General features: G+C 40.3%; 1 protein-coding gene across 2 annotated transcripts in view; it reads right to left on the reverse strand.

Moving 5' to 3' along the window:
- CPXM2 (carboxypeptidase X, M14 family member 2) overlaps nucleotides 1–12,783 on the reverse strand; it is an 84,741-nt gene that overhangs the window by 41,159 nt on the left and 30,799 nt on the right. For both annotated transcript variants that reach the window (XM_065672965.1, XM_065672964.1), the window contains exon 3: nucleotides 7,787–7,926. In XM_065672965.1, the coding sequence (XP_065529037.1) occupies nucleotides 7,787–7,926 (140 nt within the window). The remainder of the gene's footprint in view (nucleotides 1–7,786; nucleotides 7,927–12,783) is intronic.

Here is a 12,783-nt window from a genome sequence, read left to right on the forward strand (position 1 = left end):
CAGGGGAAGTTCAGGTTAGATATAAGGAATAAGTTCCTTATGAGGAACTTATACCCACTATGAGGATGGTGAGGAACTGGAACAGGGTGCCCAAGAATGTTGTGAATACTCCATCCTTGGCGGTGTTCAAGGCCAGGTTGGACAGAGCCTTGGGAGACATGGTTTAATGTGAGGTGTCCCTGCCCACAGCAGCAGGGTTGGAACTGGATGATCTTAAGGTCCTTTTCCAACACTAGGTATTTTGTGATTTTATGACTCAAACCTGCTCCCTTCCAGTGCTTCACCATGAGTCACCAAGTCTTTGGTGTAAGAGTCATAACTGGAGCAAGAGCACCGTGACAAATCACACCTGCAACAGAATAAGAGTTTTGACATTTTTGCCAATCTTATGAAAATATAAACACACTTCTGAGCATGCTGTCAGAATCCCACCTACATGGGATCATCTGAGCTGCTCACAAGCCCAGCTCCTCATTGATGACTGCTCATCAGCAGTGAAAAATGCTGTACCAAAGTCCTGCATGGAGTACAAGAACCAAGGTGGAAGATGAACATGGCACTGGGATTGAAATTAAGCAAATAAATGGAAAGCACTGAAGGCTGAAGCTGCCAAAGGGCTAACTCTCAGAGCTTCACAGCAGCTGAAAGCCCATGAGATGGCTCCACCACTTTAATGGAAAAATATAGCCAATCATAACAAAAAAAGCCAATCATAAACACTAGTATAATATGTAACTAGTGACATTAATATATCAGGGGAGCTTTTTCTATACCAAATTCAGGCTGTTTTATAACGCACATCAATATACTTGATATGATTTCAGTGGATTTAGAGCAATCCACTCTAAGAGAGCCTGACTTCAGGGAAGCTGTAATAACCTCTGCAGTCCTGTCATCCAGTCAGGGCAAATAACAGTTTGCACTGATTTAATGCACCATAACAATTCAAGTCTGTACACAGCAGCTGCTTATTTTATTATGCAATTTGGATAAAACATAGAGACATTTTCACCAGATTTGCTGAAGTTTCATCAAGGTGGGTTTTCATGGGTATTGCTTTGAAAGCCAACACCAAGTACCACTGCTGCCCTCGTGAGCTGGACAGGATTTATTCTACAGTTTATTCTATTATGCTTCCAAAGCAGTATTGCACTGCTGTTGCATTTTGCCCCTCTATATCTGCAGTGAAAAAGTCTTAGGTATAAGTAGAAACAACACAAATACCTATGAGTAATCACTACACTTTCCCAAACGCCAATGCAGGTACACTGAAAGAATTATCACTGCTCTTTATACTCTTGTTATTGGAATACTGAAGATGCTGATGTGATTATCACCTCATGAAGACAACCTTACTGCTGAGATCATGATCTTAATACCATGAACGAGTGATAAACTGGGAAGGAAGCAAGGATTTTCATCCTCTTGCAAGCAAGGCAGTTTACCACCTTGCAATCCTCACAGACTGTCCATAAAAACAAATCTCAGCTCCTGAGGAACTGCCAGTGAGTACAGCAATAAATTAAAATCTGGGGCAATACATTCATTTTGCGACTAAAGAGCTGCACCTCTTTCTGTACTGCACACCAAAATTAGAAGTATACTGCACTGACCTAAATCTATTCTCAACAACATCTCTGGAAGGTACCCAACTTGCTCCAGGGCTACAATTCCCTAAGGACAGGTTGTCAGAACGGGTTCTGGGAGATCATGGAAGGCTACACTGCACATAGAGCAGGATGAGGGTGTACTGTAAGAAAACAGTTAGCAAACTCATTCCCCTATTCATTTACAAATAAACTGCCTTTAACAAAAGCAGAATTAGACAAAAGAAAAAATCCAGATCTGCTGGATATTCATTATGTGCTATCCCTACAGAGTAGCACAAGGAAATCAAACAAGTGACACAGTAGGGAATGTGTAATAGTGACTACACAGCTTCTAGATTAAATTTAGCTTCAACAGCAATGAACAAAAGCCACAAGTTTTAAAATGTATCAGTTTAGAAGCAATATGTTCAGGTCACTGTAATTATTCCTTTCAGCCAGCAACGCCATTGATTTGTTGTCTCCTCCAAACAACTAACCTTTAAAGTGCTGTTGCGTGTGGACACATCTCTACGTAAATCAGACTTGAAAATGACCACATCCCCCTTTTTCTTTCTTTGCTCCTTCATAAAGACAATGCCCCATCCCTGGCAATGTTCAAGGCCAGGCTGGATGAGGCTTGGAGCAACTTGCTCTAGTGGAAGGCGTCCCTACACATGGCAGGGGGTTTTAAGTTCCTTTCCAACCCTATGCATTCTAGGAGTCAGATTCTATGATCTTGGGCGGCATGGTTTAGTGGGAGTTGTCCCTACCCATGGCAGTGGGGTTGGAACTGGATGATCTTAAGGTTCTTTCCAACCCATTCTGTGATTCTATGATCTTACATGAAAGTAAGAAAACCTCTAGTATTTCAATGAGGCTGAAAAGTCTTAAAGAAAAGAGATACATGGAAATCATTTTTCTTTTACTTTTCTAAAGATTTCAGATTTTCCCCTTGGAATCTGAGCATTCTGCACAATTTCATCCATGCTTTTGTTTCTTGTTGTCATTTTGTTATTTCATGACATGCAGCAACAATGCATAACTGTAGTGACAGGACAAGGGGTAATGGGTTCAAACTTAAACAGGGGAAGTTTAGATTGGATCTAAGGAGGAAATTCTTTCCTGTTAGGGTGATGAGGCACTGGAATGGGTTGCCCAGGGAGGTTGTGAGTGCTCCATCCCTGGCAGTGTTCAAGGCCAGGTTGGACAAAGCCTTGTGTGGGATGGTTTAGTGTGAGGTGTCCCTGTCCATGGCAGGGGGGTTGGAACTCGATGATCTTGAGGTCCTTTCCAACCCTAACTATTCTATGATTTTATGATTCTATGGTTGAAAGGTTAATTTTAAGAAAATGCACCAAGTCAAACACATTTTACTCACTGACATATTGCATCCTCTTCTAAAAATCAAAACATCTGCATTGAAACCATGTACAGCTTTATATTACAGTCAATACTGTAATATATTTAGACATGTGGGTTTTCTCTTGATACAAAAGGTGGTGTTAAATTATCAAAAGATAGTTTGGGTTTTGGGAAACATGTTTCCTGTATGTCTTAGGTTCTTGCCAAACTGCTAAGAGTGATTAATATCTTTTCCCTCTGTCAAGGGAGTGCATATTTTAAACTATCACATCATTGCTTTAAATATATGGCACTATTCCATGGTGATGCTTCCAGTGTCCCACTCAACACTCTTGAACAGTTGTTTAAAGATACTTGGCTCATGAAACTGAAAGATGTACTGGCAGCAATACAAAGAATTGCATGCTGCATTTCTCCCCAAAATATCCAGACATAAACCCTTCGCTATGGCACCATCCACCTCTCAGAGGTGAATATCACATACCTTTCTAAAAGGTCACATCATTCACACAACTTTCTCTAGCTTGAGAAGGCAAACAAAACAGCTCTGCAAAAAGATGCCACTGACGTCTATCTATCAACCACACAGTGAAACAGAGTAGTGACTGTCCAGAGACAACAACCTCCAGATGTTCCAAGTTCATTCAAAGGAACTGATGTTCTGCCTGCTCTCAAGGTGTTAGCTTTTATTTGGATCAACCAACACCTGTGGCACTCCCAAGATCTGGATATCTTCAGTGTAAAAAATCAAGAAGAGTCCTGGTTTTAGCAGCTGGGCCCCACTTTATACATGAAATTTAGAGCCTGCAGATCTTCTCAATAATATAAGCACAGTTTGCCATTTACAATAGTAGAAGAGTGCTTTGCCATGACTTCAGGGGTCCCCAGAATGACTGAGGTAGCTGAACAGCAACACCCCTTGAGCTTATGTGCTTGCTTTAACTGGCAAAAAGAACTCCTCATTTTCAGCATGTTTTGTTCAAAACCTGACTTTGCTTGTTACAGGAGGAAAAAAGAAAAACAGAAAGATTTGATTCCACATGACTATTATGGAATTCACAGCCAGGCAACTTGAGCACACAGTTTGACTCGGTGTTTTTCCTTTAAAAGGAAATGATTAAATAATTCAAGTATTCATTACTAACCAGGGATGGCTTCCTTCTTTCTCTAGTCAGGTCATCTGCGCTTCCAAATAGCTGTTTCTGTACCTAAGCCTCTTCCTCCTCAAGGCTCTCATGCCTCAAGCCCAAGAGGCCCGACTGTCAAGCAGAGCCATAACACACAGCAGAAGACAGACAAGAAACAGCAACTTTCCCTGCGAGATTAGGAGAGAAATATTTGAGGTGAAGCAATTCCGGCCAGCACAAAGTGACAACCCCACGCATTTGTGTGTTGTTTGCAGTGTGTCAAGTGTAATCTTCAACTCATCACTGCCTATAAAGCTCAAAAAAGCCCCAGCAAGCAAGGCTGGATGTGAATAGATTGTCTCTCAGTAGAGTAGGACATCAGCAAAACCAGACTACGGTTGCCAGTGCTGCTGTAAAGGAACAAAGGGTTGCTTCCACCACCAGTATACTAGCTCTGGCTATAGCTTCAGACATACAAGCAGAATCAAAGGCCAGACTGTTAATAACTCAAATGTTGCAACCCTGCAGTGAGGGGCAAAGCTCTTTGATGCAGGATTCAGCAGGGTCTCCTTGTCTGCCCTCCCCATGCTCATTTTACATGTCCTCATTAAGTCAAAACAAGGAAGCTAAAAGGACCATGAGAGGCTCAAAACTGATCAAGGCAAAAGCTCAGAGGGGACTTTTGGTTAAGTACATTGTTCCACTTTGTTGAAGATTCTTCTTCAATAAAAATAGGAGGGAAAAAAGGTTGCTTTTCTGGTTCTTTATCCCTCTCACACAATAGCTTTGGTGAACTTTGCATGCATCCTACTGTCTTGATTTTTATTCTTAATATAATAGTGGGAAAGTCTCCAAGGCTTGAATAAAAATCTTACCTTGGCAGGCTTTTGCTTCTAATACAACACAGATCAGAGGGGTGGTTTTTTGGCACTCCTGCCTGAAACAGCTCACTCCTGCCTGAAACAGCTTATTCTCCAACATATGATTATATTAGTTATGAAAGCACTATATTATTGTCACAATTTCATCAAGTTGGGAAAGTGCCTCAGGTAACAGAATGGCATCTTGTGCAAACTTTCATCCTATATAGGTCTTTTTGATACTATCACTGTCAGTATCTAAGTGTAAGAGAAGGATAATGTATCTGCTGTGCTTCTAATGCCTATTATAGCAAAACAGTCTCAAAAGAACCTGACACACCAATAAAAGTCCTACCGATGTGTTTATGCCAGGCTGCCTTCTAAAGCCAATTCACTGCATGCAACCCCTGCGACTACAGTCAGGTCATTGCCTCCTAAGTTTCCCACAAGCACCAAAACATCTACCAGTGCCTCTGAACCCCAGCCTAAGACAGATTCTGCTCCAAACTCAAGGTTTCTGCTGTTGTTTGAATTCAGTTTTGCTTTGCATAGCTCTCCTCCACACCAGGATTTCACGGTTCTTTCCTTTCTTGACTGAGGAATTGGGGTAGAAAGGCATACTGAAATCATCTTTCAGATGCAATGACATGAAGAATTCAGAAAGCAGCATCTGCCATCTTCCTGGTTGTGATGTTCCCAGGTGCTCAGACTCTGGGAACACTAGGACACCCATCTTGGCCCAGAACAGGATTGCATACATCAGCCTAAACTCTTTTAAAAGCACTTTGACGAGTACCACCTTGTATTTAGAAATATCCAAGTAGTATTGTGTGCAGAGCACACAAACAAACACATTGGTTTTATCTCCTCAATTTGATGAGGGGAGAGGGAAAATGAAGTGGACTCCAGGAAAGCCAGTCCCACAGCCCAAGCTGTATGAAGAGATGGGAAGTAGGATGGAGGCCATCACATGTTGACAAGAAAAGCCACCTCCTTGACAGTTCATTGTATGCAAGCTGGAGGTAGGGGAAAGAGGACACCGTCTCCTGGGACTATTTTTCCCCACACCTCTGGCCCTTCTACAGGGCAGATATTAGATGTATTTACCAGGAGACATTAGCCTGGTCCACAGCAGAGCTGATCCAGTTGAAACCATCTTTGCTCCTATGAGGCAGCAACGTGCCTGTTTCTCCACACATCTGAGTAATGACCCAGGAGGAGCCTGGACCTCCTCTCCCAGTACCAGCCCTGCTCTTTCTGCAGACCTTTAGGGCTCTGCCCACCAACTCTTTGTGGGGGAAGAGGGCAAAAGCAAGACTTAGCAATTTAAAATCCAAGAAAACTGAAGATGACTGTGAATGCCAGCTATAAATAGAGCATCAAATCCTGCTGTAAACTTGCAGTAGAGCTGAACTGAAAATAGCAATATGACAAGATGAAGCCATGCAGCACCGGTATTGAGGAACAGCAATGTCAAGGGTATGAATATAGAAAAGAAAAAGACTTTTCTACAGTAATTATCTACCTAACACAGAACAATGTGGAATAAATATAGAATTTTTATTGCCAAAAAGGCTCCTACTCCCACAGTGGTGTTAAAAAATTAAAAGCTCCAGAAAATGAAATGATAGAAGAAAAATAAAGACTACCTTTTTTTTTTTTTTTAATTAAATATACTGGTATTTTTCTGCTTTGCCTTTTGTTCTATGGCACATTCCTTTTCTTCAGGGAGATTTCTGACCAGAATGGATCTAAGGCTGTGCATCTCCCGAATACTTGGTCAAAAGGTCTAGTAGCACAAGTGGGAGTATTTGCTTACATAATGCAGTGAGACTCCACAAGAAATTAAGGGACTGAACAAACACTGTAAAGATCACGAACAAAACAAACCATTGCCTTCAGTTCCTGTTTGTGCTAGCTGATTGCTCTATTCCTCATAGACAATTCTCACCTCATTCACACTGGCTGCGTTATAGAGTGATCTGTTCATCTACACTCAGAAGCTGGTCCCAAAAGCGCGAATGCAACCAAGCTTGTGCACAACAGTTATTTCCCAGTGCCATATACTCATCCTGTAACACAAGCACTAACCAAAGAGGTCACAAATATTTTCAGTGTTGGAAGTGGGCAGCACTTTCAGAACAAAGCTGAGCTCCTGAGCTAAGTGTGCTTGCACTTCCCCCTCGGACCAATGCAGCAAGGCAGCTTTCATAGCAAGCGTTCCTTCCTAAAAGCTTTTTGGGAAGCTGGCTTGAACTGCATGGAGTCTTGCTTACATCCATGAGTACAGCACAACATGCCTGCTACCAAACACTGCAGTCCTGATCCACACATGATGCAGGGTTTTGGTTATATTAGTTCTTCTTTGGAACAAAAGCAATTCAGCTATAAAATCCGGTAACAGCTCATTTAGAAACCACATTGTTTTGACGTTTTACCAGTTATTTGGTGGTTGCCTATGCATCAGGCAATCTCAAAGATGAGTGGTTATTCTAAACCAATATCTAACAAACCTAGTATCTAAACTAACCACTTCAAATACTGGGAAAGAATTAGGACCTTTAAGTCAAACAAATTTGACAACATGAATACAAAGGCACAACCTGACTGAATCATGTTGATTCCTTTGCCAGGTGTAGAAGAACTTTTCTTCCTTTAAACATATATTTTCTGCCATATATAATCATATAGTCACTTTGTCTGTTACTATTTCTCTGTGCAATTATTTGATGCCACACAGCATTTCCATTCTTTCTTTTATTTCCTTGAAGAAACAACACAAAATACAGCATGAATTCCTTTGTCTGAAAGCTCAGAATCTCATGGAGAAAAGTAAGCCTGTACTTACGACCAGAGAGAGTTTCTCCCTTGTGTGATGACTCCAGTGAATTTTGTTAGCCTTCGAGCATCTACTTCAATCCACTGATATGGGTCATTTCTTCCTGCACACCAAGCACCATCATAAAAATCATTTTCGTTAACACCTGCCTGAAAAGAAGGGGGAAACTGTCTTTATAAATCAGAACCAAGAAACCAAAGGGAAAAAAGAAAAGAACACACGGAGTCATCACTCATTCCACTTACTCCTCTGGCACCACTTTAAGACCCCTGGGACAGTCATTCTCACCACAATATTTCCTTACTCAAAGCAGGGAGGGAAATTCTGCAAAGTCCTTTTGAAAACTAAGAACCATTACGTATAAATTCAAGTTAGGGTTAGAAAGCATAAATAGGGCTCCAGTTCGCTCTACCTGTCTGTGGCCTGATAGAGCCTTTATCCAGAAAAAATGATCCACATGGTCTTCACAGTTATGAAAGTCCTAAAAAGTCAGCTCCAACCCATGTAAATAATGGTCAGTGATGGAGCAATGTCGTTTCCCTTGGTAAAGGGGAGAGTAGGGCCTATGGAGGTAATATTACTATTTCCCATCAATTTTTAGTCCCAGAATTATTAATTTTCATCATAAGGGTGTCAAAGGTTAAAAATTCAGGAGTGCCCAGCTGTACTTCAACTTGTACACGAGTCTTTATTACAATTTATTCTGGCAAAACAAGCACAAAAATCCCTCTCAATATTTTCAGAGAAATAGCTGCAAGGTATTTGGAGTAAATTGTATTCCAAATACAGCTGAAATATTTAAGGAAACGTAGCATCTGAAATATTTAGATATTTATCTTATTACTAAAGCCCAGGAAATTTTTGGCACCAAGCAGCTACTGCCATAGAGAGCACAGAAGTTTTTCCATATGGTTCTCTGAGGCTACATGTAGTTTTATGATAATCTATTTGTGTTGAATGTGGATTTATTGTTGCCATCCATGGAATTCTAAGAAAACATATCCTTAAATATGTCCCAGATATAAAAGAAGGGTCTGGAAAACTTTGTTATATTAGAGATGTATCTTAAAGCCCTGGTATAAAGCTAGTGTCTATTCAGCAGTAAACTTTCAGCTGGTGTGCATGTATAACATAAATGAAGTACCCAAGAGCACAACTGTCAATTAAATTCACTGAATTATCCCTCAGCTTCCCTCTGAGCAGCATTAGTTACAGTCATAGCTGTGTCACAATGGCAGAGATCTGACATTTTTAATGACCATTTCCATCAAAATGGGCATTGTGTGGGTCTAACTCAAAGTGAAGAAGAGAGGTTAGCAACAAACCTGGTGGCACCTGAAGGAAGTATTGCAAAACAGACACAGATTCAATTCCCAAAACTTCTTATTTTCTCAGGTACTCAAATCTGAGTGAGAGCAGCTTAAAACCAACTTGTTTTCCTAAATTCTGAAATTACATTAAGCCACCTACTTTTTTGTATTAACTCAATAATTTTAAAATGAAGTTTGCTTAAGGGTTGAAGATAAAAGGAAAAACCTCTATTAACAATGAAAGTTAAATTTTTTCAAGGAGAACTGAACAATGGGAAAAGAGGGGAATACAAATGTGATCACTGACCTGAGTAATAACCTTTGTCAAGAAAAAGTTTCAATGCATTTTAAAATAAGATGAAATTTGAAGTAGCCTTCGGGTTTAAAACCAGTGCTTGCCAGGAAGCATTAAGATCTGCAGAGCACCTTGAACCAGCATTATGATAATCCCGTTCCCAGTGATGAAACTCCACCAATTTATCTGCATCAAGTACCTGTATCTCTCACTGCATCAACTGAGATCTTTGGCCTTCATTCAGACCGAGGATATTTCCCATTGGTGTGATGCTCATCAGGGTGTAAACCCCTCCTCTACATTACTGTGAGAGGTGGGAAACAGAGGAGAGAAAGAAAAGCTTATATGCAAAAAAAACCCAATCCTAATTTACTTACTAAAATCTCCATGGTTTCAATTGGACAAGCACCTCCCGTATGAAGACAGGCTGAGGAAGTTGGGGCTGTTCAGCCTGGAGAAGAGAAGGCTGCGTGGGGACCTCAGAGCAGCCTTCCAGTATCTGAACGGAGCCTATAGGGATGCTGGGGAGAGACTCTTTGTCAGGGACTGTAGTGACAGGACAAGGGGTAACGGGTTAAAACTGAAACAGGGGAAGTTTAGATTGGATCTAAAGAGGAAATTCCTTCCTGTTAGGGTGGTGAGGCACTGCAATGGGTTGCCCAGGGAGGCTGTGAGTGCTCCATCCCTGGTGGTGTTCAAGGCCAGGTTGGATGAAGCCTTGTGTGGGATGGTTTAGTGTGAGGTGTCCCTGCCCATGGCAGGGGGGTTGGAACTGGATGATCTTGAGGTCCTTTCCAACCCTAACTGTTCTATGATTCTATGATTCTATATGTTTAAATTGCATATCAAATATGGGGAGTCTAAAGAACATGCTTACACTTATGCACATCTTAAAATAATATGGCCTTAAAAAGTGGCAAAGAGAGCATTAAAGAAAAGAAATGATGCTGCTACTTGCTCCTGCTTTCTTATTTCTTGCTATTACCTTCTCGGAAGCAAAAAGTGTTTTTATTAAGTAAAAGGAAGCAGGTGTTTGTGTATAACTAGCACAGAGCACTATGTGAAAAAGAGGCGTTTAATCAATGAGATTTTCTTGTTAGAAATATTTCTGAGGGAAAAGAATAGAAATAAATACACGTTAAAACTTATCTTTTCAAGCTTTCAAGCCTGTATTTTTTCTTAAGGTGCTTGAATTTGCCCTACAGCCACTTCAAAATACTGTTTCTAAAAAAACCCCTTACAAATGCAATCAAATATTTAGTAGATATTTAAATTTCTTTGGGGACAAATGTTAGTTCTTGAAAGATGAGAACGGCCATCATCAAATATTCAATCAAAGGATATAGATCCAGATACCTTGGCTCAGTAAGATGGTGACTTGAATTTAAAAGTTGTATATTAAATTAAAGGAGGTATGAATTAAATTATAATTTGTATAATTCGTGTATAGTGAATTAAAGGAGATAATTAAATTTATGACACAAAATTATAATCTTATGAATTAAAAGTTATGACACCCAACTAAGCTATGCATTTTAAACACCTAAATTGTCTTTATAAGTAGGAGTGAAGTAGCTAATTAAAAATGAAAGTAAGGATTAAATCTTAAGCAAACCCTTATTTCCATCACTCGGTTTTCAAGAACAACTCAAAGTTAACCCAGATTATGTGTTACAAATGCTAAAATATTCCTGATTATGCAGTATGAAAAAATACCTTTTTGATATAGAATAAGGGACTTCTTTTATGTCACTCCTAAGCAAGTCCTCTATAAATGTGACTGTTGAAAATCACAATTCAAATAAAAACAAACCAACTGCTTATTATGTATCCAGAAGCTAAGATGAAGGGAAATCAAAAGGTTATGATTCCCTTACCAATGATGACTTATGATTTTAATTCACATCCCTCTTCAGAGTTAGATATGTGTAAAACAGAAAAAAGCACATTATCACTGTTCCCAAAGCCTTATTCTATAACAAGATGATGTTACTGCCTAAAATGTATTTAAATGAAGAAAGAAATTTCAGTCTGCTGCCACAAGTCACCAGCAGAAATATACATAACACCAAACCACTTCCGCTTAAATTCTTCTCCCTTTTCCTGGCAGGGTGATCACAAAATTATTTTACCATAGGAAGTTTAGAAGGAAAATAAGAAATAGAAAAGCATTACTCATCACAGCTATTTATAGCAAGCACTGCCAGTAGAGGAGAGGTAAAGCACGGAGGCTGGAAATGTAACTTCAGTAATTGTGCCTTTTGCTTATGTTTTGAGAATGGAGCTTTCCCAAAGGAGCTAATGAAACAAAGAAAAGGCAAAAAGCAATACATTCTGCTTATCTGCATACACACAATTGTATTACTTTTGTTCAATCTTCAGCGCTGCTGGATTTCTCCAATCAGGAAAATGAGGAAGTGGAAGAAATATCATTCTACTAATTATTTCAGACTTAACCACTGCTAATTATTGGGCAAGTGACAAATGTTAATGACTTTTAGCCCTGAAGGCAAAGGGCCTCAATGAATATTATTCTATGCTATGATTTTTCCTCATGATGCTGAATTACTACTCATGGTACTACTGCAGTTGCTGGCTGGATCTCATTGCTCCTGTCTGCCAGAGGTCCCAGCTTAATCACTGCACTTATACAGGACCAGAAGCAAAATCAGGTCCCACACAATGTGAGGTCACAAGAAACGCAGATCCCAGAAGGTCTTATCCAGCCCTGATAAGCTTCTCCTTCTTTAGAATTGTAGAATCATAGAATAGTTAGGGTTGGAAAGGACCTCAAGATCATCCAGTTCCAACCCCCCTGCCATGGACAGGGACACCTCACACTAAACCATCCCACCCAAGGCTTCATCCAACCTGGCCTTGAACACCACCAGGGATGGAGCACTCACAACCTCCCTGGGCAACCCATTCCAGTGCCTCACCACCCTAACAGGAAAGAATTTCCTCTGACTGATTAATGTTATACACTGCAAATAATCTAATCAGAAAAAAATAACCCTCAAAAGCCTTTGTAAAACTTCATTATTCTACAAATTCCCTGTGAATTGAGGTACTGCCAGCTACCTGGGGTGAGCCCTAAGCTCCTCAGCTGACTTTGCATCAGATGATAAAGCCGGGCAGAGAGCAGATTTTGTCTTATTTCAGGAAGAAACACAATGGTTTCTTCCAGAAACATGAATATTGTGATAGCACTGTGGTTCTATCCAGACCAGGCCACCAGCCCACAAAATTGCCGATCGACACACACATAGTATCGTGCTCTGGTGAAACGTCAGAGGCACACCAGCTTGAGTCTGACTTGGGCAGAGTGTTTACTTCATGTGTAGTATTAAAGAGCATGAAAACATAGCTGCCCAAATGTCAGTGCCTTTTGTCTTTGCCCA

This window comes from Lathamus discolor, chromosome 3 (genome assembly GCF_037157495.1).
Source record: "Lathamus discolor isolate bLatDis1 chromosome 3, bLatDis1.hap1, whole genome shotgun sequence".
NCBI lineage: Eukaryota > Metazoa > Chordata > Aves > Psittaciformes > Psittacidae > Lathamus > Lathamus discolor.